Genomic DNA, 24,546 nt, shown 5'->3' with positions numbered 1-24,546 from the left:
TTACTTATCATCAATAAGCAGCACAAATCAGGAAATGCCAGTTCAGATTGCATATTTGTGCATATACCTTCTAAAAAAACTGACTATTGTGGGATCTGCTTTAAAAAATGCCTGAATTCCAGTTACAAAAGTGACCGGCATTTAGGCTCCTAAGTCTCTCCAAAAGTCAGTGGGATATGGGCTTTTAAGATGTGTAAGGGCTTTTGAGAAATTGGCATTTTCTCTTGATACATGGAATGCTCCAGACAAGGTTCTATAACAAAGTACGGTACCCTACAGTGCCTTAGAATCCATTGTAGACTGAAGAAACAGGGATGGAGGTTGAAGAGTGTATTTTTAATGTCTGCTTGAAGAATTCCAGAGAAAGTGAGTAACTTTTCTTTCTCCTTTTGTATACTGTCAGTACAAATTGGGCAGATTCACCAGCAGTAGGAAATTGATGAGGAGGCTATCTAATCGCACAACTATAAAAAACTGATCTCCTGAGGTAGGCATTAGATCTTTTGGCCAAGTCCAGAGATCAATGCTGTGTAAAGGATGAACTGAGCACCTGATAGTGTCTTTACATATTTCACTGTTGGAACATTCCAAAGGCATGTAGTTGAATGCACCTTGCTTTCAGGGACTGGGATACCCACTAGCTCACAAGAAGCTTCTATATAGATTCAGTCCACTTTAAAACTGGGGATCTGTACTGACTATACTTAAAGCAAAGAGAGAGGAGTTACTCACTTATGACTCCACCCTCCATCCCTGCTTCCTGGAACCTATTTTCAGTTCTGAGAGAGTGTAAGGAACTGAGAGTAAATGATAGTTTTGGTGGGGGGAGGGTAATGTTTACTTATACCAGAGTTTTCCATGGCTCAAGAAAGTATCTGAGAGCATAGCATTGCTCAGACCTTACTAGAGGTTCCAAACTTAGTGTGCAGGTGCACTCCAGTAGTAGGGGGAGGAGAGAAGGGTGTCTTTACTGACAAGTCTAAGAACAGGTAAGTAATTCTTTCAGATTAAAAAGGAAGTTAAAAATAAAAAGAGCATTTCAAAATCCATTTTTGTATTAATTTGTCAATAGATCAATAAATACCACTATCAGATTATCATTTTTATAGAGCTAGTGGATGCTGAACTTGTAATGAATAGTATTAATATTCATTTTGTTCCTTTTTTCTTTGATTCAGTCTGTTTATTTTTTTTAAAATGAACTACAGTTCAAGGCAAGACAATGTTCAACACTGGGGAAGAAGTTTGTTGCTTTGAAGTGGTGTTTCCATACTTCTCTGTTTTAGTATTTGGAGGGCAGTGGCATCAATCAAGCTATCAAGAAAAATAAAAAGCTTACTTAGCATACAATTTCTGATATGCAAGTTAAAGGTTTTAACAGTGGATATGACTGCATATTCAGTATTAAGAAACTTATATATTTTTTTAATATTCTGGTGTACAGGCATGTAAAGTTGAAGATCTTGGGAAAGTAGATTTTGAAGAAGAAATTAAGAAGAGATTTAAAATGGTGTATGTGCCAAACTGGTTCTCAGTAGACTTAAAAACTGGGGTAAGACACAACTTAAGTTTTTTCCTAATTTGGGCGTTTGTCATTTCATATGACCATTCATGAAAGCATTCACACATATGCTATATTAAGCAACCCTTCTGTGAGCCATATAAAGCTTTTACTCTAAGATTTAATTTAACGTGTATATGGCATAAACTATATTTTGATTATCTGATGTATAATATATCTTTCAATCAACATGTCAATGAATGCTTCTTTGGATCTTGATAACTTGAAAAGTAGTTAATTACAGAATTCTTTGCAAGGAGATAATGTTGGTTAAAACTACTCTTGTACACTGCAATTACTAATGTAATAAAATTTGACAAATGGAGTGTTTGTAGACAGTCTGTGTATTATCAGACACTGCCATATTTTGTAGTTGCAGTTTAGTGTGTCTTCTGTATATAAAAGAAACCTGCAGGATTCTTAATACAATATTCATATTGTATTCCTCCCAATGGTCTTCTTTTGACAGATGTTGACAATTACTTTAGATGAGAGTGACTGCTTTGCAGCTTGGGTTTCAGCAAAAGATGCTGGGTTTAGCAGTCCAGATGGATCTGATCCAAAATGTGAGTTTTAATTGAAATTAACATTTCATTCAAACAATACAAAACCCCATTACATAAATTAGTATATTTCTGGTAGATGGTAATTTTGTGCTTGCTTAGACTTCCCCACTTTTCTTGAGACTAAATCCTTCAAATGACTCTCCAATGAAAATCCACTGAGATGCTTTATAATGGCAATCTTATGTTCACTTTGTCTATTTCATTTGTCCATTTCATTTTCCTTCAAAAAGCAAAATGAAAAATGCTAGACTGGAATTATTACATGAAAGATCTGAGCTAGAGAATAATATTGTAATAAACTCATATCTTAAAATAATTGTTAAAAACAATTCAAGCTGACAGGAATTATAGCAAAATTAGCTTTTTCTATAAGTCTAAAGACTTAAGGCCAAATCCACAAAACAACTTAGGCATTGCAACACAGAGCACAGGAGCACCTAACTTCTAAGTGCTTTGCAACCCGTTGGAATCCACAAACCAGAGTTGGGCATAGGGCTCCTTGCTTAGTGCATGGAGAGATTTAAGCACCTAAGAATGTGATCCACAAAAGCAATAGTGGTAGGTGAGGAGCCGCCTAAGCTAGCCAGTAGCAGATGCCAAGGAAAAAGGTGTGTCCTAAACCCTGTCCCTCAAAGGGAATTAGGTACCTATCTCCACTCTAGGATTCCTAGCTGTAAATCCCTTCTTGGAGTCAGGCACCTAAACTGTTTCTTACAAGAAGAATGGCAGCACACACCTAAATCCATGCAAAAGCAGGAGAGTGGGTGTGTGTGTGTGGGGGGGGTGTACAGGAAGTGGCAACCTCCCTTATAACCTTTAGTCCAGTGGTTAGTGAAATCACCCAGGAAATGGGGGACTCCGGTTCAATTCCCCCCTGTGCCTTGAGAGAAGAGAAGATTTGAACAGGGTTCTCTCATGTCTCAGGTGAGTGTCCTAGCTCACTGGTTTCCAAATGTTTTACCAAAGGCAACCCACCAACAGCTTTGTCTTTCTTTTGTGACCCATCATTTATGTATATGCACCCTCTGCCCTGTTACCACAACCCTAACCCTGGCCCAGCATAGAGGGGAGACCTAGATGGGTGGGGTTGGGGTTGAAGGGCAAGCCCTCCTGCCCTGTGCAACCTGACACTCAAGGTCTCAGCACCACTCAGGTCTCTCATGAGGGACGGCTGGCCAGACCAAGCCTGAGTGGTGCTGCAGCCTCGTATGCCAGGTCGCAACAACCAGAGTGGGGAACTGGACCCAGCCCCACTGTGGGGTGAGTGCAAGGCAGGCTTGCTCACCAGTCTCCTCCTCTTCTCTCCACCCCCACCTGAGGCTTTCTGGCCAAGTCAGGCCAGGTGAAGTGTATGTTTGCCTAGGTCAGAATCAAGTGATGAGTTCATCTGGCCCTGGATGTGGCAACCATCTAAAACTTTCCCATAATGCACAGGTGGATTGGGATCAACTATTTGGGAAACACTGTCCTAACCACTGGACTAAAGGTTAAGGAGGTTGCTGTAGGTGCCTCTTCCTCCTTTCCCTCTCGCAGTTTTGTTTGGAATTAATGTTCTCAGAACATGTCCACCAGATTGGGCCCAACCAACAAGATAGGCAAAGGAATACCTAGTTTCACATGGTTCAAAGATCCTCCTGGGGCTTAGGCATGAGATAGGTATTCAAGCTCTTTGAGTGAGGCAGCAGTGCACGTACCCAGAAGCAGAAACTTAGGTATCATAAAGATTTTATTGGAAATCTAGGTGCCAAAGGATTTTAGGCACCTTCAGGGTTAGTAGCCAGGGTTTTGAGGATCTCAGTGGTGCCTACAGCGGAAGTTAGACACCTAACTCCATTTATGGATCTGGGCCTAAGCCCCTGAACCTGAGATGAACTCCACATCAGTGGACCTCAGTGGCAGCATGGAGTTCGTTGCAGGATTGGGACCTAACTTTTTTTAAATGTTTAATTTCTCCTGCATTAACCTCTTAAGCTTTGATAAGAAATACAAACTATTGGCTTATATTAACCATCTGTGAATTAAAAACCTGGAGAGTTGTCTTTTTCTCTAAACTGGCTATATATATCAGTGATTTTACATAATTATATTCTATGTTTTTAATCGTGTTATAGTGAATCTTGGAGGGCTTCTACTACAAGCTCTTCTAGAGTATTGGCCTAGAACACACATCAATCCAATGGATGAAGAGGAAAATGAAATAAATCACGGTTAGTGTTCACCTGTACAATATAGGAATCTTTCAGTCCTTTTGTCTCTATCATTCATAGCTATTTTGTTCTATGTGAGTTTTTATAGTTGTTTCTACACATATAAAGCTTTTAATATAACATTGCTTTGGAATGTTTCAAGTAGCGCTCCTCCACTGACAATAGTACTGTTTGAAAGCCTTTGGAATGCCACAATAAAGAGGAAGCAATTGAAAAGCTGATCCTGCATTGAGGGTGAATTTACAGAAACGCTATTAGTTGGCAGTGAAAAAAAAATTCTGGTAAAATTAAGAGGCTGGGCTTTTAAGGGAGAAAATAAATTCCTTAAGTTCTAGACAGGGCAGAGGAATGAAAGTAATTCAGTTATGCTTTTCTGGGTAAATGTCCAGGGCACATTGCCTAATTTGCTTATAGACATTACTGGGTAGTATAAACTAATAAATAGCAGTCATGTTTGTTGGAATGTGTTATACTGAACGGGTGTTTGAAAATAGAATTGTGTACTCACCCAGGAAGCTACCTTCTGGAGTAATCTACAAAGGAAAGGTGAGGTTAACAATAGGGTTATGTAAATGGCAAACAAGATGGGGTGGATTTGGCAGAAAATAAGAAACTGTAGCTCAAAGGCTTGGAAGCTGATTGGTAGAGCTTTTCACTGGGACACAAGTTCACATCCAACCAGAGCCAAAGCAATTCAAAAGTTTTCTGCGTCCATTGGCTATTTAATGGTCTTCATAAAATGAGGTGGTTTAAATTCAGATGTCTTACAGATGTTTATCTTATAAAACTATTAGTTTTGGTAATCTCTTGGTTCTTTTATCAGATTGGCCTTCAACTGAAATCCTTGTCATGTGTTGGAATAAATTTAATGTGGAAATTGGAAAAAGTTTTCTAGCAATTGAAGGAGTGAAATTCTGGAACAACCTTCCAGTAGGAGTAGTTGTGACAAACTAACTAGGTTTAAGATGCAGTTTGATAAAATTATGAATGAGATTATATGATAAAATTGCTTGCTATAGCAAGTGACTGGACTTGGTGACCTAGGAGGTCCCTTCCAATCCTATGTTCCTATGGATTATGTGGGTTTAACTAGTATTTCACTTACAGTATGGTCTCAGAATGGGGTTGAGGCACTCTGTTAGGCTATTTTGGAGGCTCTTGCATTGCTACTTCCTGTGCTGTGTATTTAGAAGGCTTAAGGGCTTGTCTTCATTACTGTGCTAAATTGGCACCGCTGCGATTGATGCAACCGTGTCAATTTAGCGCATCTGGTGAAGATATGCTATGTCAATGGGAGCATGCTCTCCTGCCAATATAGTGCAGTGTAGACACCATGTTAAGTCGATATAAATTACATTGCTCAGGGAGGTTGTTTTTTCACACCCCTGAACGACATAACTTACATCAACTTAAGCAGTAGTGTAGACAAGCCATTAGTCTTGGGGTGGGAAGAATGAGTGGCAATTTACAAACTTTCCAAGTTATTAGAGACATGATTCTCCTATAGACTCGTGAATAGTAGTGTACTTTAGTAGTACTAGTCAGGTAAATAAGTATTGTAAAACCAGGTTCTAAATTTGCCTTTAAAATATAAAATTTAACAATACAAAGCAAATACTTAATAGTGGCTTGGGAAATCAAAAGTGCACTGGAGGTCTCTTGAATCAGTGATATTGTTAATAGAGAGCTGAGGGACCACACACAGACTGTGGCTAGGCAAGCTGAATACTAACTATTTTAGTAATAAAATACTTCATTAATTTTGTAGTCTGGTGAAAAAACTCAGGGAGAAAAGTGTTCATAGTTTCCCTGGAGTCACCATTATGAAAAATAAGTTGGAGGACACAGGTTTGAAATTTGCTTATTAACATAAAGGGATGTCTATTGGCATCTATGTTGCTTTTGAAGCATTTAAGAACAGGGTCCTGATGCATGCTGAGGTAGCACCATTCCCCTACCTTGCGTCCAGTGGGATTTTTTTTTTAAGCCGAAATTTCCACTGCCTCCAGAAAAAGTTTGATTTTTTTTAAAATAAACAATTCAGGCAGGTAACAAAATATTTTAAAGAAATTTCTAAAACCCCCAGATTTCTCCCTTCTAATTTCTAGAGTGATTTTATTTTGTTTCTGATGAGCTCCAGGCATGGGAATATACAATAGTCTTATCTCTAGACTCTACTCTTGGCCGTGAATTCTGGTCATTCTTTTATTTTATGTTCTGCTCATAAATGAGCTAAGCAGTCTTTTTGGAGCTCGTATCACCCACAGGAACCGATATTATTCAATTTTCTGGTATGTTGTAGCATTCAACAGAACATTAAAATTTGGTAATTGGTGGATTTCAGATACCACACAGTAAGTCTGGGTTCTTTTGTGACTAAAAGGCATTGCACCTGAACAGTTTTTGTCCACATTTTTCAGAGAACTTTACATTGCACTGCAAAATAATAATAATTTATCAAATACTTTTATTTTGAAAGCTGTGGTCAGTCTGTAACAAGTGAATCACCAATACTGCTCTTTTAATCTGACCCTCTGCATTTAAAATGTCATTAGTCACTTCTAGTTGTATAGTCCATAGACATGAATCTGATCAATAATTAATGGAATATACGGTGCAGTGAAATCGAGATGTCTCTGTCAAGTTCTCCTGGTCCTCTGTTTTAGAGTGGTAGTTAGGTGGGAAAGCAAAGAAGATGCTTTTTAGGACGTTGCTTTGTGGTGTTCAAGGCTTTGGATGTGCAATAATTGCCTTTGCAGAATCATTCTATTTCTTGTTCACCTCTAAAGTAAGGGTCATTTAGTTCCCCCAGATACTTACGCCTCTGTATTGCTCAAAAACTGGGGTAAATTGATAGTAAATCAATGTCACACTCCTGGCCCCTATTCTCTTGTACATCAGACATTTGAGATCTGCCTCCTATAAAGTTATAATGTATTAATTGTGCTTTGATATTTGTCATGAAATATTTAAGTGTTGGAAATTTTGGTTTATGAGAAATCAACACTTCATCTTTACATGTGTTTTATTTCCTTTTTTTTAATTCATCACTGTATTGAAAAGAGACAAAAACTTATGTTAGTCTGTATACTTGGCTCTAAAACTAGGTATATAGTCTTGGTGTATGTTTTTCCATAGTGAATGGTGAGCAGGAGAACAGAGTACAGAAAGGAAATGGATACTTTCAGGTACCACCACATACACCAGTTATCTTTGGTGAAGCTGGAGGACGCACTTTGTTCAGGTACAGAAATTCAGAGAATGCAGTGTGGCTAAAGCAGTAGAATAATTTCTTTTTGGCTCTTGGACAATTTCAGAAATTAATCAATGTCCAGGAAATAGAAGTTTGACCACACAAAGTTGGTTTGTGGCTGATAGTATCATTCCATAGTCACACTAGGAACATCTAGATTCCAAATCATCAAGACATGGTGTATTACAAGGTCATGAATTATACAATAGCTCTTACAAGGACTTGTTGATTTATAGCTCTGAGAGCACTTCCTGTACACCATCCTTCCTATAGGCCAATTAACAATAACCTAAAGCTGATCCATTTTCCTCCTAAGACTATTTAATGTACCCCTTAAGTTCTAGCAAGGCTTAATGTATAATTATCGTCTTTTTTTATGGTACTGCAGGGGTGAGATTTTTTTTTTTTTCTTTTCTGATCCACTGGTGTGGAGAACTTCTCCTAAAAGTATATTTGCTGGCCTATCCGAGTACTCTTAAGTCTGACCAGTCAAGTAATATGAGATCTCATCATGCCACTCTGATTACCATCCGTCTTGTCTTTTACACCACTTTGATTCCAGCATGACTTTAGCAGCTAATATATCATGATGAATATCCCTGGGATGCCAGGCTTTTGAATGTCATAAAGCATTCGTGTTTATCCCTGGTAACCGAGTAAATCCGTTCTTAAATTAAGACTGTTTTTTCAGTCTAGGTTTCTTCATTTTCCAGAACTTAATATAGCACATCCCAAGCCTGGGAACAGTGTAACTTTCAGATCACAGGTCATTCAAGTAAAATGAGGATATATTTTCAATTTAAAATGAACCCCATTCCCGCAGCTCTTAATCCTTTTGAGTTATAACTAAGGATTCCAGACCTTCAGTTTCATCTGCACTGGCAGATGCTTATGTCTACAGAAAGTTCCGTTCAATCAGTGGGGCTCTACACAAGGGCAAGGGCACATATCAAACTTGAAGAATTGGAGCTAGAATGTATATACTTGTTTCGTTGGTTTTTTAAACAATTTATTTTGGATTTAAAGTTCATTTAAACAAAATTCCTAAAACACTAATGCTGCTTAACTGGTGATTATGGAACTATTATTTTTTCATCTGATTAACTGATTATTTTTCTAACATCTGTATTTGCCTATCACTGTTTGTGCAGACTTTTTTAATCTTTGCACTTAGGTTCTGTAATTTATGTGCTGTACAGCAATTTTCTTCTCGATGCTTAAATGTATTGTTTACAAAACTCATTTCTGTATATTTTAGATTATTATGTCGGGATTCAGGTGGTGAAACTGAATCTATGCTGCTTAATGAAACTGTGCCACAATGGGTAATTGACATCACTGTGGATGTAAGTGTCATTAGGTATAGACTTTGCCCTTCTTTTAAAGGTGAACTGCAAAGGAATTTAACTAGACTCCAGCGTCTCAAGTAATGTATATTGAATATCTTCAGTAATCAGACCTAACAGGGTATCAAGGCATTACTAGCTCTTCTCATATACCGCTGAAATTCAACCTCACTACAGGTTGCTGGCACCTGCCCATTGTAAACCCCTACTTCCCAGCATGCACTGTGCTTAGGTTCCATAAACCAATAGGAACCAGGGTGATGTCAGACAGAGGTCTCCTTCAACCTAATTTTAAAGCCTGACCTTGACTCAAACCCAATCCAGGAGTGTCAGTTTGTCATTTTCAGAACAAACCCAACACTCCGCACCCCCAAACCTATGTTAGCATTGTCACATGCGGCTTGGCCTAGTGGGGGCTTTCCACTCCCCGTGTCTGTGTTCTGTCTCCAGCTGCTTTCTGCCTGTGGGCTTGGCATGACAGATGTTGTGTGCCCCACTTCTGCTGGCTGCTGCCACTGTGCAGTGAAGTAGGCATGCTGACAAATCACAGCCTCCAAGTGCTGGTGACAGTGCTGACAGGTTTAGGGGGAAAGTGTTGGGTTCAGGTTGCGTCAGTTCTGAAAATGACTCAGCACTGACAGTTTGGGTCTGGGTCAGGTTTTAAAATTAGGCCTGTGAAGATCTCTATCTTAAACACCACCTTGGCGTCCTCTCAAACAAGCCAGCTTCATGGGGTCTCCTGGTTGACGGGGAAAATGACCAATGTTGTGTCTATGGGGGTGTCGCTTGCTGGCATACTGAAATAAGAGGAATTTGGGGGAGTCCAAGAGAAGAAAAGGTACATTTTTTGAGTTAGAACCATACTAAATGTCCCTCATAGCCTGGTTGGGCTGAAGTGTTCTTCACGTGTCTGGAATTTGATTCGATTTCTTAACAAATCACCTTCTAAGAAACCTGATTTTTGATGCTGTATTCCAGATACTCAGTCTTTTTTCTTTAAAACTTAGTTGTTTTTTAAACAAAATATTTAGTGTTTTGACTTAATCGTTTAGAAGTGTTGTACACTTTACACCCACCTGCTTCCGCTGAAATGAGCTCCAACTTATATAAAAGCTAGGTAAAGATAGGACTTGCATGAGAGAGATCTGAGCTCCTCAGAAGCTTAAGCACTTCAAAGAAAAGTTGTCCTCCGTAGTTGTGCTAGAGAAAATCATTTTTATTTGATATAATAATACACATATTAGGTAAACACACTTTCCAATTGGAAATAATGACGTGAATATAATTTGTGTGATGCCAATTGGTACTAAATGTGACATTTTGTTTTCTTTTAGAAAAATATGCCCAAATTCAATAAGATTCCCTTCTACCTTCAACCTCATTCATCTTCAGGGGCAAAAACTTTAAAAAAGTACGTATATATTTTTGACTCTTAATATTTCAGAGATACTGATATTACAGACTCGTAAAAGGGTATGCCAAAGAGAATAACAGTACCCTTGGTTAATCCAGAGAACAACATTGGATGTGCTGTCTCCATTCTTGTGAGAGAAGGTATTTAGTGTTGCAGGACAATATTCTGCTACACTGGATGATATAAAAATATTTTAAAGATCTGGGAGATAGTGTAGTTGTAAATAGCAGTGGCTTAAATTAATTGTACTTTAGAAGGTTTTACCCTGGTATTAATAACAAGATTTGAGTTGGTACCATAACATTTTTGGCTGGATCGAACCTAGTGTTTTAACTAATCCTGTATCCTATCTCAAACAGATGATTTAATCAGAGAAAGATGCAAAAAACTCCAGAGTAGACAGGCTTGGGAGAACCTGCCCCTCACATTAGATGTCATCCTGGTCTCTAATCGTTAGAGATTGGCTTGAGCCCTGAAGCATGAGTTTTTTAAATGTTTACTATCTTTTAATTAAGACAACCGTGTGTATTCTTGATATTCATATAAACATCCAGTCCCTCTTTGAATCTGGATAAGTTTTGGCCTCAGCAACTTCCTATGGCGTGAATTCCACAGTTTAATTACATGTTGCCCATAAAAGTATTTCCTTTTATCAGTTTGAATTTTCTACCCCTTTAGCTTTATCAAATGTCCCTTGTGTTTATAAGATAGAGAAAACAGAAATTCCTGACCTCCCTTCTGTTTACAAGTCATTATTTTATATACTTTTATCATCTCCCCTATTATTCATCTCCTTTCTAAGGTAAACATTCCAAGTCTTTTCAGTCTCTCTTCATCTGAGTTTGCCATGCAAGATCTTGATCATTCTTGTTGCTTGTCTCTGAACACCCCCCAGTCCTGCAATATGCTTTTCAGATAAGGTGCCTGGTACTGCACACAGTATTCCAGATGGTGATGAGTCTTCACCATTGATTTATATAAAGGCATTATTATAAAGATATTATTTTAGATCATAAACAATATAATACAAGCAAACAACTGCTATAGCAAACACCATTGCACAGGATACTGTGAAGATAAGTGTTTGAAAGGCTAAATCTGGTGTTTCACAACTTTTAATTACCTTGTACAGAGATCGATTGTCAGCTAGTGACATGCTGCAGGTCAGAAAAGTGATGGAGCATGTTTATGAGAAAATCATAAACCTGGATAATGAATCTCAGACAACTAGCTCCTCCAACAATGAAAAAGCTGGAGAACAAGAGAAAGAGGAGGATATTGCTGTGTTAGCAGAAGAAAAGATTGAACTCTTGTGCCAGGATCAGGTAAGTTGACATAAGCACTCATTTAGGCCTTCTTGCAAAAATAGGATGATCAATAGTAAATCATTTGTGAACCTCTAGGTACTGTTTGTAAAATGTGCTACAGGTATACTATTTTAACAGATGCCTTTGAAACTAAATGTGATGTTATGAACTCAAATGTTAACTGATACAACTATTTTGCTTTTTGCATCTAAAGCATGGGTGGTGTGACAAAGTTCCTCCTCTACCTTGGTGGATCCTGCACTTATTGGCGGATTTGCTCGCCTTAGAGATTCACAGCCGTCCTCAGTTTGGCCACTTTTGCTGCTCAAATCTGCTGTTTTATTCAGATAACCTCATCACTGGCCAGCATGGGGAAAAGGAAGGAGAACAATCTCCACAGTCTCTGCTGATCCACCATGTGGGTCGGGGAACAGCCCAGAGACCTTCACCTCTGGTGGAACCCACCGTCCAGGTCAATTCCTCCTGATCAGGAGTTAGGAGATTTGGGGGGAACCCAGGCCTGCCCTCTACTCCAGGTTTCAGCCCAGGGCTCTGTGGACTACAGCTGTCTAGAGTGCCTCCTGGAACAGCTGTGTGACAGCTACAACTCTCTGGGCTACTTCCCCATGGCCTTCTCCCAACACCTTCTTTATCCTCACCACAGGACCTGTCTCCTGGTGCTGATAATGCTTGTACTCCTCAGTCCTCCAGCAGTACACCTTCTCACTCTCAGCTCCTAGTGCCTCTTACTCCCAGCTCCTGTCATGCATACCATAAACTGAAGTGAGGTCCTTTTTAAACTCAGATGCCCTGATTAGCCAGCCTGTCCTAATTGATTCTAGCAGTTTCTTCTTAATTGTCTCCAGGTGTCCTAATTAGCCTACCTGCCTTAATTATTTCCAGCAAGTTCCTGCTTGTTCTGGAACTGCCCTGTTACCTTACCCAGGGAAAAGGGATATACGTCATCTGGGACAAATATATCTACCTTCTAATACTCTCCTGTAGCCATCTGGCCTGACCCTGTCACAATGGATAAATGGTATTACCAAATGTCTAGATCACAGAATTTTGGTGGTTGAACTGTATTCTCTTTTGGGGCCTAATACTCCAAACCCTTGCTCGTGCTAATAATAATAATAATAATAATAATAATAATATTAACCATATACTCGCTATATTGATATGAATAGTAAACACAGATGACAGTACTTTGTTATTCTTGGAGATCACAGGCTTTAAAGAAGAGTTCCATTGAGGAGGGCCTTAAGCTACTCATGTTTGTTGGATACCAGTTAGTGTTGTGTAGAGTATACCTCTCTTCCAGACAAAATTATTTAGAAAGCTGTAAAACCAGACTAGGAACAGATTAGTTTTAAAAATCATTTCACATTTTCATCTATTGTATGCCTCCTAGAATTTGATATCAGCCAGAATGCTCATCTGCAATAAATTGTAATCACACTTCTGTATAACATCATTAAGATTAACTAAGCAAATAAACCATGGGGTTTAGAATATTGTTACATTTCTAGTCATGTTCAAAATCTGTGTAACTTCAGAGCATATCTTTATATTGACTGTTAGGTTTGGTAGTAAAATTTAGTGGCAATATGTGCAATAGCACAGCAAGAGGCATTGCTACTTTGGAAGCAGGTTTCAAACTTCCTTGGAGCACAAGTGAAAGGAGTGTAATAGTCTCAGTTGTGGGGGGAAGACAGTAGATATTCAGATTCAATAAGTTAAAGCCACCTAAATGGCACCCCTGCTCCAACTCCACTAATACCAGTATTACAGTACATTTTATAGACAGTAAGGTGGGACTCAAGCAGCAACATTTTTCTTATTTGCCTATCTATACATTTTGATGTTTACTAACATTTACTGATAATCATTCCAAACCTATATATGCTGCTGGTGGTGCTCTCTAATTTATATTAACCCGTTGGCACCAGTCCTCCTTAGTTTGGTGTACCACTGTCAGCCTAGAATATGCTTGTCTGAAAATCAAAACTTCCAGCACCCAAAGATTTAACATATCTACTAGTTTTCTGCAATAAAATATAAATTCTCTTATATTGCAGGTTTTGGATCCAAATATGGACCTTCGAACTGTTAAGCACTTCATATGGAAGAGTGGTGGTGATCTGACACTTCACTACCGACAGAAATCAACGTGAAAGGAATGATGGACTCAAATGGTTGTTCATTTACTTGACCTTACTGTACTGGTTCCAAGAGTAGTACTATAGAAGCCCACTGAACCCTAAGGTAGATGAGACTTCTAATGACTCAGTATGGACCAGAGAGTATACATTTAATAATTGAAGTGACTAATAGATCTGTAATATAGAGAAAAAAATCTATATGACTTAAACTAAAGTCTGTCCTAGTTAAGGCACAGCAAGTGAAATGAGAAGTCCCTAGTGGTTCATGTTATGTGAGGTGTACAGAGAACAGATGACGATCCAGTGCAGACTTTTGCTTCCTTCTTGTTTTTGTTTTTTCCAGAGCATTAAATTTTCATCTGCTCGGGCTTGATATGAAACACGGTTTTGGCCATATTAGTCACTATGTTCATAATGCATGCACTGTATTTTTTTGAATACATTCCATTCGTACATTACCTACAATGATTTTTCACAGGTTATTCATAAAAATAATTTTTACCACTTTGAGAAATCTCAAAACACCGAAAGCTATTGCACACTTGAAAGTAGCCCATTTAATTGTAAGTCAAAAGTTAACATAATTAGAATTGTTTTAATACTGCAGTTCAAACGTTCTTATATAGAGAGCTATTGACATTCAGATTAAGAACACTAGAGAAATATTATAGCAGAGTCAGTCCAGTGATGCTGTGCATCATAATAGAATAAACATGTTTTGCAAAATTTAACAGATTTTTTAAAGAAATTTAATTCTTCCTGCACTGTGTCCTTATTTTAAAGACACGCTAGTTGGAATTCCAAGAAACTGCTCTATACTTTTGTGGCATTTTGTTAAAAAACTTAAGACCATTCTGAAAATTTTAACTTTATTTGTTGATGTCAGCAGCAAATTTCATATCTATGATATAAAAGCATGTGTTCTTTTTTTCCCAAGTTTTTTATATGCAGATTTTGTTGTTATAGCTGTACACATCTTTTCATGTTCTTTCTAAAAATCTAAGGCTTTCATATATTAATAGTAGCCTTGTATAAAGTTTAACTTACTGGAGGAGGGAAGCATTTCAGCTTTTGGCAAGAAAATTTGGGACTGTCCCAAAAGACTATTTGTAGCCAAAACAAATTAAAAATCCTCACCACAAAATTGTGTAAAATGATTCTTGTCTGAAACAGAAGCACAAGTGCCTTCAGAGGGCAATATATTTATTCAGGTTTCTTCAGGAGATGTGCTCTTGCCCTTCCTGTGTTTTGCTATCAGGATTTAGGCTGGGGCCTACAGAAAGTCCCAGATACATTAGTTTACTGGTATTTTATAGTGATCAAATGACACACACAAAAAAATCCACTATCATATGTTATTTGAAAAATATCCAAATACATTATGTCCTGGACAAAGTCACCACTTAAACAAGAGGGTCTGGTTAAGAATTAAGCTAGCATGTCTTTTTTCCTTCCTTGAAAGAAAGTCAAATTTAATTTTTAAGCCCTGTTTCTGTGCATACTCCATTTGGCACAGTTGTGCTATATTGCACATTTTTAGTGATATTTGTGAATTAAATGGTTTAGCAGAACTGTGTAACTTTTATTAATAAATTGTCCTGAATTATATTTATTAATAGCAGAGGTCTATGCTTTGTTCTAATAGACAGTGATTCTTTCTGGTTGTCTTGCTGTCCCTTTGTATACATTGTAACTGCTCCCAGTTCGTTCATTCGTTCTTTTTTTTTTTTTTGTGTCTGAAATCAGCCAAGGTTACTGTTCCAAACATCCCAATAATGCAGTTTCAGGAAAGATTGAAGGGAGTCTGCAATGCCAAAAGGGTAAATGATCTGTATTTCACAGTTGTACAGAATAAAAGGCTTTAGTTAAAATATTTAAAAGTTGTTTTGATCATTCATTGGTTCACTTATGCAGCCCTGAGGTTGTCATTTTTTTTCACCCTTTTCCCAAAGGACATATAAATCCTTTTCTAATTTTTAAGGAAATTGCACAGTCGGGTTTGCAGTAGCTTAAAAATAATTGCAGTGAAATGCACACAGTAATTTATGCAGATTTTGTAATGCAGCATAAGATGGTTGAATGTGACTACAGGAAGAAATATATGCTGTTTCTCCAGGGATAATGCTTGCAACAAGAAAACAAAATTAAGAGAACATAAGCAGGAAAAAGTGGAAAAGACTCCTTAGCGTGTGGTTCATCCCAGGCTTACTGACTCTGGGAGCAGAGCTCTGTTTTCCCAAAGACATTGTCCCTACTCTGTTGCCAAAGTAGCCCTTTACCCCGAGCACCTGTACAATGGGAAGAGGCAGTAGAGCTGAGTTTAAAATCTCCTTTACCCAAGAATACATTTACAAACAAGTTCACTTGCTGAAGACCCTGATGGAGGGTGGGGGCCTGTAGTGAGGCGGTCTGGCTCCCAGCTGCCTCAGAGAGGGACGAGCCCCTGCAGATGCCAGAGTGGGTTGAGTCGCTGGAGCCTGCGCCCGCCTCCCAGAGGTCAAGGCGCAGGGCAGGAAGTATAAAAGCCCAACCTCCAGGGCTCAGAAGCGGCCTGGCCACTGGAGAGGCCAGGCGCTGATGCCCTAGCTCCCGCTGGGGAGACTCCTGCCGCCTGTGACCAACACGAGGACTGGCCTTACCTGCGGAGACTGGATGCCGACCAGATGCCAGAAGAGCCAGTAAGCCGACCGATACAAAGGGACCCAGAGGAACTGCCCAGGTTACCCCTCGCTCAGTATCCTGAGGAGCCCATGGTGTTGGACACCGTGGAAGATGCTGCAGAGACGCAGGTACTGGTAAAGGAGGAGGTCGGAAGTAGCCCGGGGGCAGCCGACCCTAGTCTGGCTGCAGCACACCCAGAGCCAATGTCAGTGTGTTGCGGCCAGGATCCCCACTGACACAGCAGCAGGCTGCCTGCCGCTGTTAGGGCCCCAGGCTGAGACGCAGAGGAGTGGGCAGGCCTGCGTCCCCCCTGCCACCCTACTCATGGGTGGCAGTCTCCCAGACACTCAGGACCTAGGGCCTTGGCCTAATACTGAACTGTTTGCTCAGCCCCTGCCTGAGGGCCTGAGCTCCTGACTGTTTCCTGCCCCACCAGGCTAATTCGCCAACTCACCGGACTCGTGTAGTGAGGCGGCCTGGCTCCCAGCCGCCCCAGAGAGGGGCGACCCCAACAGCGGACGCTTACAGGGCCCTAGGGTGGTACTGTATTGTAATTTAATCACAAGTGTTTACCTTCATTAAAACATGAAGTGTAGCTCATTAAATGAGCAATTCACAATCCTTTTGCTGTCAGCATTCATATTTTCACAAACTAAAGTTTATTGGCGGGTGGCTTGTTTTAATTTCCTAGACAGAGGTTCCCAAACCCTGTTCTTTGAACCTCTGGTGAGCCAGCAGAGCAGAGTTGATCACATGTTCCCATTTTCAGCTCCTAAATTCCACTAAGACGTCTACAAATACACTAAGGCCTTCGCCTTTTTCATGTAAGCAATGGCTATAGTTGCAGCTTGTCGTGACAAGAAAAAGACTTCTACTTACTTTATAGCAACTGTACTTCTTCAAGATGTGCTGTCTAAATGTATTCCACTCCTGGTGCCCAACACACTTGAGTTAGGAATCTTTTGCTAGAATTGTCTTTTGGCTAGCACCGAGCCCTGAATCCCCTTGCGTCTCCAAGAGCATAAAGAGCAGAGCAAGGCCAACTGTCTGAGTGCCTTCACACGTACAGACTCCAGATGGTGTCAGATTCCGTACTAGCGGGAAAAGAGCATGAGTCATGGAATATATATGGACAACCCATCTCAGACCTTACAGTAATTGTAGTTAAGTAATTGTTTTTTATTCAAGTGATTGTCCAAAGGTATTCCACTCTAGGTTGTTGCTTGCAAGTCACCAAATGTACAGAAGGTGCATGCTCAGAATCTAAATAAAGAAGATGGCTCTGCCAAAACAGGCATCCGACCTAAATGCCTCTACTAGGGAATAGGATCTTGTAAAGGTATGTGTTGATCCCGAGTAGCTGCCCTACATGTTTCAGAGATTAGAACACCTCTTTGAGACGCTGCAGATGTTGCCTGCGCTCTAGCTGAATGAGCTCTGATCTGACTTTGATGGGGAGGTCTAAACTAGCCAGATAATATAGTTTATTGCAATCGGAGACCCATTTTGAAAGTCTTTGGGATAATATAGCCTGACAGTTAACCCTATCTGCAAAAGTAGTAAACAGTCTAGGTAAGACCCAGAATGTTTGGGTTCTCTCAAGGCAGAAGGATAGAGCCCAGAGTACATCTGAAGTATGAGCCTAGCCTCCTGTTGATTACCATCTGGCTTAGGAAGAAAACAAGTAGATTATCTGGTTCAGATAGAAGCAGATCTCAAGATACATGAGGATGGGTGCCAAGGGTAACTTTGTGGACGACAACGTATGACGGCCTTGCTGTAAATGCCTCATCTCCCCTATGCTTTGGGATGATATAATTGCCACTAAAAAGGCTGTCTTCACTGAAAGATGCTGTAGCCAGCATGATGCCAAGGGCTCAAAGAGCGAGGAGAAAGGGAACCTATCTAGTTAATCACATTAACATCCCAGGAAAGAGGGAGTCTTAGACTGAAGGAAATACATGAACTAGGCCTTAGAGGAACCTAGCTACTGATGGATTTGAGAATATCATGTGACCTTGGATTGGAGGATGGTGGACTGATATTGCTACCAGGTGCACTGGGGGGAGGGGAATAATTTTGATAGGCAAGTTAATGCTGTTATTTTTACTCATTGTCTATTGGTCTAGGTGGCTAAATCTTGCCTGGGCTGCTGAACTTTAATGAGTTTTGCAAGGCTGACTTAACTAGGTCTGATTTTTACCCATCACTATCTTGTAATATCCATTCTTTCCAGAATCAGTTCAATCGGGGTTAAATTTGAGTCTCCTTTTCTTTGTTTCCATATCTTAGACCTCAAAGGGACCACTTGCTATGAGACAAGCCCCAATTTTGTATCATTAGTTGAAGGGATTTGATAAACACTCATAGTAAAGGTAGCAAATATAACTTACAGCAGGGCTCAAGCAAACTAGAAAGAGTAACAGCTGGGAGTTGAATTCACATTGGGACTAAGATACATATTTTTAAGGGAGGGTAACTAACCAGTGGAATTGCCAAGGGATGTGGTGGATTCTCCAGCACTTAATTTTTAAATCAAGATTGTGCATCTGTCTATAAAATACTCTAGTTTAGCTAGCAGTAATAGGCTTGATGCAGGAATTTCTGGGTGAAGTTTATGGCCTGTGCTAAGCATATCCAGAAGGCCAGAAAGGACTATAGTTGATGAACAAAAGTTTAAATGCTGCTCTGAGAGGAAGCTAGTCAATGTCTGCACCATCACTTGCTGCAATATTTGCACCGTTTTTCTGATTTTGTAAGAAGTGACATCTGATAGGGAACACCATCTTAGAGGCCTCTGCCAGGCAAAGGGGGAATAGGTTGTGCTATCTGTAATTTCTAATGGGGGACTGTGACATACCAGGAGTGCAATTCAGAGTAGTGGGGGACTATGTCACCCCTGCCTTGCAACCTTGGGTGCCTCACATTGCTCTGCTGTTGTAGCTCTCCATCTGGGGTGCTCAGAAACAGCATGCAGGTCACACCCTGAGTGTCTGTGTATAACTGCAGTCTGCCAGCTACACGCTGGCTCTCAACAGCCTTGGTTATACTACAGGGTGACCCCAACACACACCCAAACCCAGATCTTCCCCCAGAAATACATGTCCTGTACTTCCCAGCCTCTGCTGAACAGTACAAATATATTAAATCCATTTCTTTAGGGAAATAATATGCCATTTTATCTTAAAGAGCTACCCAGACACTTCAAATTAAACTCACTGAATTAGATAATACAATCAAACAAGTTTATTAACTACAAAGAGATAAAGTGCATATAAGTAATGAGGCATAAAAGTCAGAAATGGTTACAAGAAAAATAAACGCTTACTCTTATTTACTTAAGAAACTAACTTAATTGTAAAGCAAACTTTCTCACCCCATTTCCAGCAAGGTTACTGACCAAACTCTTCAGGTCAGGACCCTGCCCCCAGAGTCCAACAGCTGTTTCTTTTTGTTTTCTCAGGTGCAGAAAATGAGGTGGGCAGGGAGAGAGGCATTTGTCTCTCCTTTTTATAGTTTGTCCCCCTCTTGGAAAAACATTGCCAGGGACTTGTCTACATTACCCGCTGGATCGATGGGCAGTGATCAGTATGGGGGGGGAGTGATTTATCATGTCTAGTCTAGATGTGATAAATCGACCATGAAGCGCTCTACCGTCAACTCCGGTACTCCACCAGGGCGAGAGGTGCAGGCAGCGTCGATGGGAGAGCATCAGCCATTGACTTACTGCAGTGAAGACACCGTAGCTGAAGTTGTATAACTTAGATCAATTCCCCTCTCTCCCCCCCCCAAGTGTGGCCTAGGCCCAGCTGTGAGAACCTAAAAGACAAAGAGTGAAGGTGGAAGGATATTCCCTAAGTTTTATTTAACCTGTTTGAACTTCCTTTGTTTTCCGTTCCTGCTTGATGACTGTTTACTGCTTAAATGCAAATGGAGGCAAGCACACATTCCTTTGTTTAGCACAGACCTGTTTGCCAATGTCTGCTTGGGCAGGTCTGTGGGTTTGGAAGATGTTATCCTACAGAGAAATCTTATAATTTAAAATGTGTATGGCAACACTGTATATGATCAGGACAATACTGACCAGCACAAACAGTTTTCAAATGATAGTACAAGGTATGCGTTGTAAGGTAAGAATATTACAATAGGAGGTGAATACAGAGATGTGTTCCATCACAGGGACAAAAGCCTCTTCTGTTGGTCATTAAAAACTTAACATTTCCACAGCATTTACCACAGCCAGGATTATTTTTAAAGCGGATTCTTCAGGCTAAGGTCTATCTCCAGAATGAAACTGACAGAAGGAATTACAGCAGATGCGTCTCTGAGTGGGCCATGGTTTAAGATGGGGTGACCAACCTGCGTCTGAGGGGCCAGAATTTACTAATGTGCATTGCCAAAGAGCCACAGTAACATGTCAGCAGCCTCATCAGCTCCCCTCACCCGTCCCCAGTGTTTCCCACCTGCCAGCAGCACCTAACTCTCCATCCCTGCACCTCCCGCCTGCCACGAGCAGCTGTTTTTTGGTGTGCAGAAGGCTTGGGGCGGGGGGGAGGAGGAGCAAGGGTGCAGCAGACTCAGGGGAAGGTGTGGGGGCCTTGGGGAAAGGAGTGGAGTGGGGCTGGGGCAGAACCAGGGGTTGAGCTGTGAGCCCTGTGTTGCACAGTGGAACGTTGGCACCTATAGCTCCAGCCCCCGAGTTGGCATCTATGCAAGGAGCCACATATTAACCTCTGAAGAGCTGCATGTGGCTCCCGAGCCACAGGTTGGCTACCCCTGGTGTAAGACAAAAGCAGGGCTGGAGAGTATTTAAGAATTAGTGGCAATATTGAAGGTAGTAAGACTTGCAGCCATTGCATCTGTTAACTTTTATATGGTGAGTGGCAGGAGGGCTGAAGCTGTACAAGGGAGGAAGGCACTTTGCAGACCACCACTGCTTGCTGTAGCAGACAAAAACCACTGCTAACTCTAACTTCAAATCCAAGGAAGAAGGTTGTTGCAGCATAGGTACAGAAAGCCAACCCCCAGTGATCAATTGAGGGTGATAGGCCAATGGAGTGGCTACGTTTACACAAACAAGGTTAACTCTCAATACAATGTTTTTATACTCAAAATGACTCCTTACTTTTATCACTCCCCCCAATTCATTATATAATAAATTATGACCAAACATGAAAATCCACATTACACACTAGATCAGGGGTCCCCAACATGGCGCCCTCCGGGGTATTTAAGTGTGTCCGCATACTGACCGGCGGATGAGAATCTGCCAAAATGCTGCCGAAATTCAGCAGCAACACCTCTGGATGACGCAGCTTGCTACCGACAAGCAAAATTCATACTGGCCGGCAGATGAGCATCTGCCGAAATGCTGCCAAAATTCAGCGGCATTTCGGCAGGGATGCCTCTGGATGATGCCGCTTGTCGGCGGATGCTTGTCCGCCACCATGGTCCTCTGTGGCTCGTCTGGCGCCTGCCAGATGAAAAATGTTGGGGACCGCTGCACTAGATTATATAACATGTTTATCTACTTACTATCAATAACAAGCTATTAATCTCATTATCCGACAGGGACTTTCCTTGTTTAGCCTCATCATATCTGGAAGGTCACAGTAACTTCATCTTTGTCTTGTACCCAAATCAGGGACATTCTAAAAACTGAACAGCAGCGTATCTAGTAAACCAAAAAGGTTTTGTTTGCACTCTTTTCCCCAAACAGTTATTCAAAGGTCTTATTAACCACACTAAAAACTAGGCCAACAATTATATTGCTTGTGTATTTAGTGGATCATGTATATCACATATTAGCTAGTAATACATAAGTCTTTACTATTGTACATGTTCACCTAATCACTGTTTCACTTCCTTATACACCTCCATATCATCAGTACAAAATTACACGTCTATAAATTATATACCCAGAGCAGATGTAGGGAGGGAAGGAAAATGCTTCTCTCCACTGAAGTAGACCTTTAAGATTGGATTCCCCCTCTCCCAGTTCTCATGCACTAGCATTGTACAACAACATGCTCCAAGATATTGCAGCAGATTAACTGGGTGTATGTTTCAGAAGTTTAAATTCATACAACTTAAACATTGGACCAAATTCACATGAATGTCTTCCTCTATCCCTTCAAAACCAGCTTTTTTTTTTTTTTTTTTTTGATTCTTCAGGCTTAGGACACAGAATTATACTTTGAAATCATTACTTATTGTAACAACTCCTTCTGCCTTCATAATGAGTTTTAAAACAGACCACTTGCCCCTAAGTACTGTGAATCTGAAAATGCATTCCAAGCAAATGATCAAAACTGCAGCCCTACCTCTCTACAATCTTCCTAGATTGGCTTCATTTCACACATCCTCCTAAAACACTGCAATGCAGAAAGAATTACCCACAGTGATTTAGCAACACAAGGCATTTGAACAAATCAGTGACATGAAAACTTAGACATTTATAAAGGTTTTACAAGAACATGAAAAAAAAGTCAATCAAAACAGGAGAAAAATAAGTATTTTAGACTGTTTAAAATGTGCATTATAGCAAGTTTAAGCCACCGACGACATCAGGTGTCACTTCTGTTTTTAGCATCCATATGAAAGCAGTTCCCCGTTAGTGCTTCTATGCACTTAAAAAAATCAGAAGCATTAAAACACTCAATTGTTCTTTGAACCAACCAACACAGTAGGGGAATATACTCGTGAATGTGTGTGGTGTTTGCTTATCCATGTAATTTAATATCTGGAAAGAACAGTTGTCCTTAAGTTAGTTGCTGTTGGAGCAGGTGTGTCTGAGGTTTCCCTAAAGTCTGATTCCACTGCAGAGCCTCATGTACCTCCCCACCTTAGAGTCCTGCTGCTGCTGCTTCTGCAGATGGCCATGGAAATTCCCAACAGCTAAGCAGGAACCAAGGCATGGGAAAAAGGGAATTCTGAGTGTGAGAGGTGGCGAATACTAGGAGTAGGAGACATAAGTGCTTATATGACGACTGAGGATGGACCAGACTGCTGTATGATGTATAATACAGTGGGAGGAGAACTAGGTTTAGCGCTGCTGTTTGAAGGGTCTGAAGGAAAGTGACGTAGTCCGAGCAAGTAGTAATGGAGTACAATAAGAGGTGTTTTAGTTACTCCTCTCGCATGATATATTTGAATTCTGTGGTTTCTCCAGCCATTTCACAACTGTGGATACACACTTGGTTAAACAACTGCAGACAGAGTAACTATTAATGGAATGACATCAGATGGGAAAGGAGTTTCTCTACAGGGGTCTGGTGTCATTTAACTCTTTATTAATGACCTGAATGTAGGAACAGAGAGCATACTGGTCACATTTGGAGATGACACAAAGCTGGGGGTGGGGGATGTTTTCAAACACTTTGGAGGGTAGAACTAAAATTCAAAGACAGCTTGATAAATTGGAGAACTGGGGTAAAGACAACAAAATGAAATTCAACAAAGACAAATGTAAGGTGGTAAATTTAGGGAGGAAAAACTAAATGCAAATACAGAATGGGGGATAACTGTCTTGGCAGCATCACTGTTGAAAAGGATCTGGGAGTTGTGGTGGATCACAGCCTCAACATGAGTCAACTATGCGATGCTATTTCAAAAAAAAAGCAAATGCAATTTTGGCTTGCAATAACAGAGGTAGAGCATGCAAGTCAGAGGAAGTGATAGTACTGCTCTACTTGGCGCTGGTTAAGCTTCAGCCGGAGTACTATTTCCAATTTGGTCACCACTATATAGAAAGGATGTAGAGAAACTGGAAGGGATCCAGAGATGAACGACAAGATCATCAAAGGGATGAAATGCGAGCCATATGAGCAAAGGCTGAAGAAACTGGGTGTGTTGTTCGAAAAAGAGGAGGTTATGGTGGGGGGGACATGATACCAGTCTTCAAATACTTGAAAGGCCGCCATAAGACGGAGAAAAAATGTCCTCTTTTGCCACAGAGAGCAGGACAAGATGCAACAGCAGATTTAGGAAGTTTTTCCTGAGATTTAATCTAACTGTAAGAACAGCAGGACAATGGAACAAATGCCTTGGGAGGTTATGGAAGTTCC

The 24,546-nt window shown here is 40.4% G+C and overlaps 1 protein-coding gene across 1 annotated transcript in view; it reads left to right on the top strand.

The window, feature by feature from the left end:
• The window catches only part of WDR48 (WD repeat domain 48), a 57,742-nt gene extending 42,050 nt beyond the window's left edge, over positions 1–15,692 (top strand). Inside the window, exons 12-19 of the mRNA XM_030550003.1 lie at positions 1,445–1,552; positions 2,031–2,127; positions 4,239–4,334; positions 7,473–7,578; positions 8,846–8,933; positions 10,268–10,344; positions 11,480–11,672; positions 13,736–15,692. Coding sequence (XP_030405863.1) covers positions 1,445–1,552; positions 2,031–2,127; positions 4,239–4,334; positions 7,473–7,578; positions 8,846–8,933; positions 10,268–10,344; positions 11,480–11,672; positions 13,736–13,831 — 861 coding nt within the window. The 3' untranslated portion in view covers positions 13,832–15,692. The remainder of the gene's footprint in view (positions 1–1,444; positions 1,553–2,030; positions 2,128–4,238; positions 4,335–7,472; positions 7,579–8,845; positions 8,934–10,267; positions 10,345–11,479; positions 11,673–13,735) is intronic.
• Positions 15,693–24,546: the final 8,854 nt, after the last annotated feature.

The sequence above is a fragment of the Gopherus evgoodei genome, chromosome 2 (genome assembly GCF_007399415.2).
Source record: "Gopherus evgoodei ecotype Sinaloan lineage chromosome 2, rGopEvg1_v1.p, whole genome shotgun sequence".
In the NCBI taxonomy this organism is placed as follows: Eukaryota; Metazoa; Chordata; order Testudines; family Testudinidae; genus Gopherus; species Gopherus evgoodei.
Note: the sequence above shows the minus strand (reverse complement) of the source record. Positions and strands in the feature narration are given on the sequence as shown.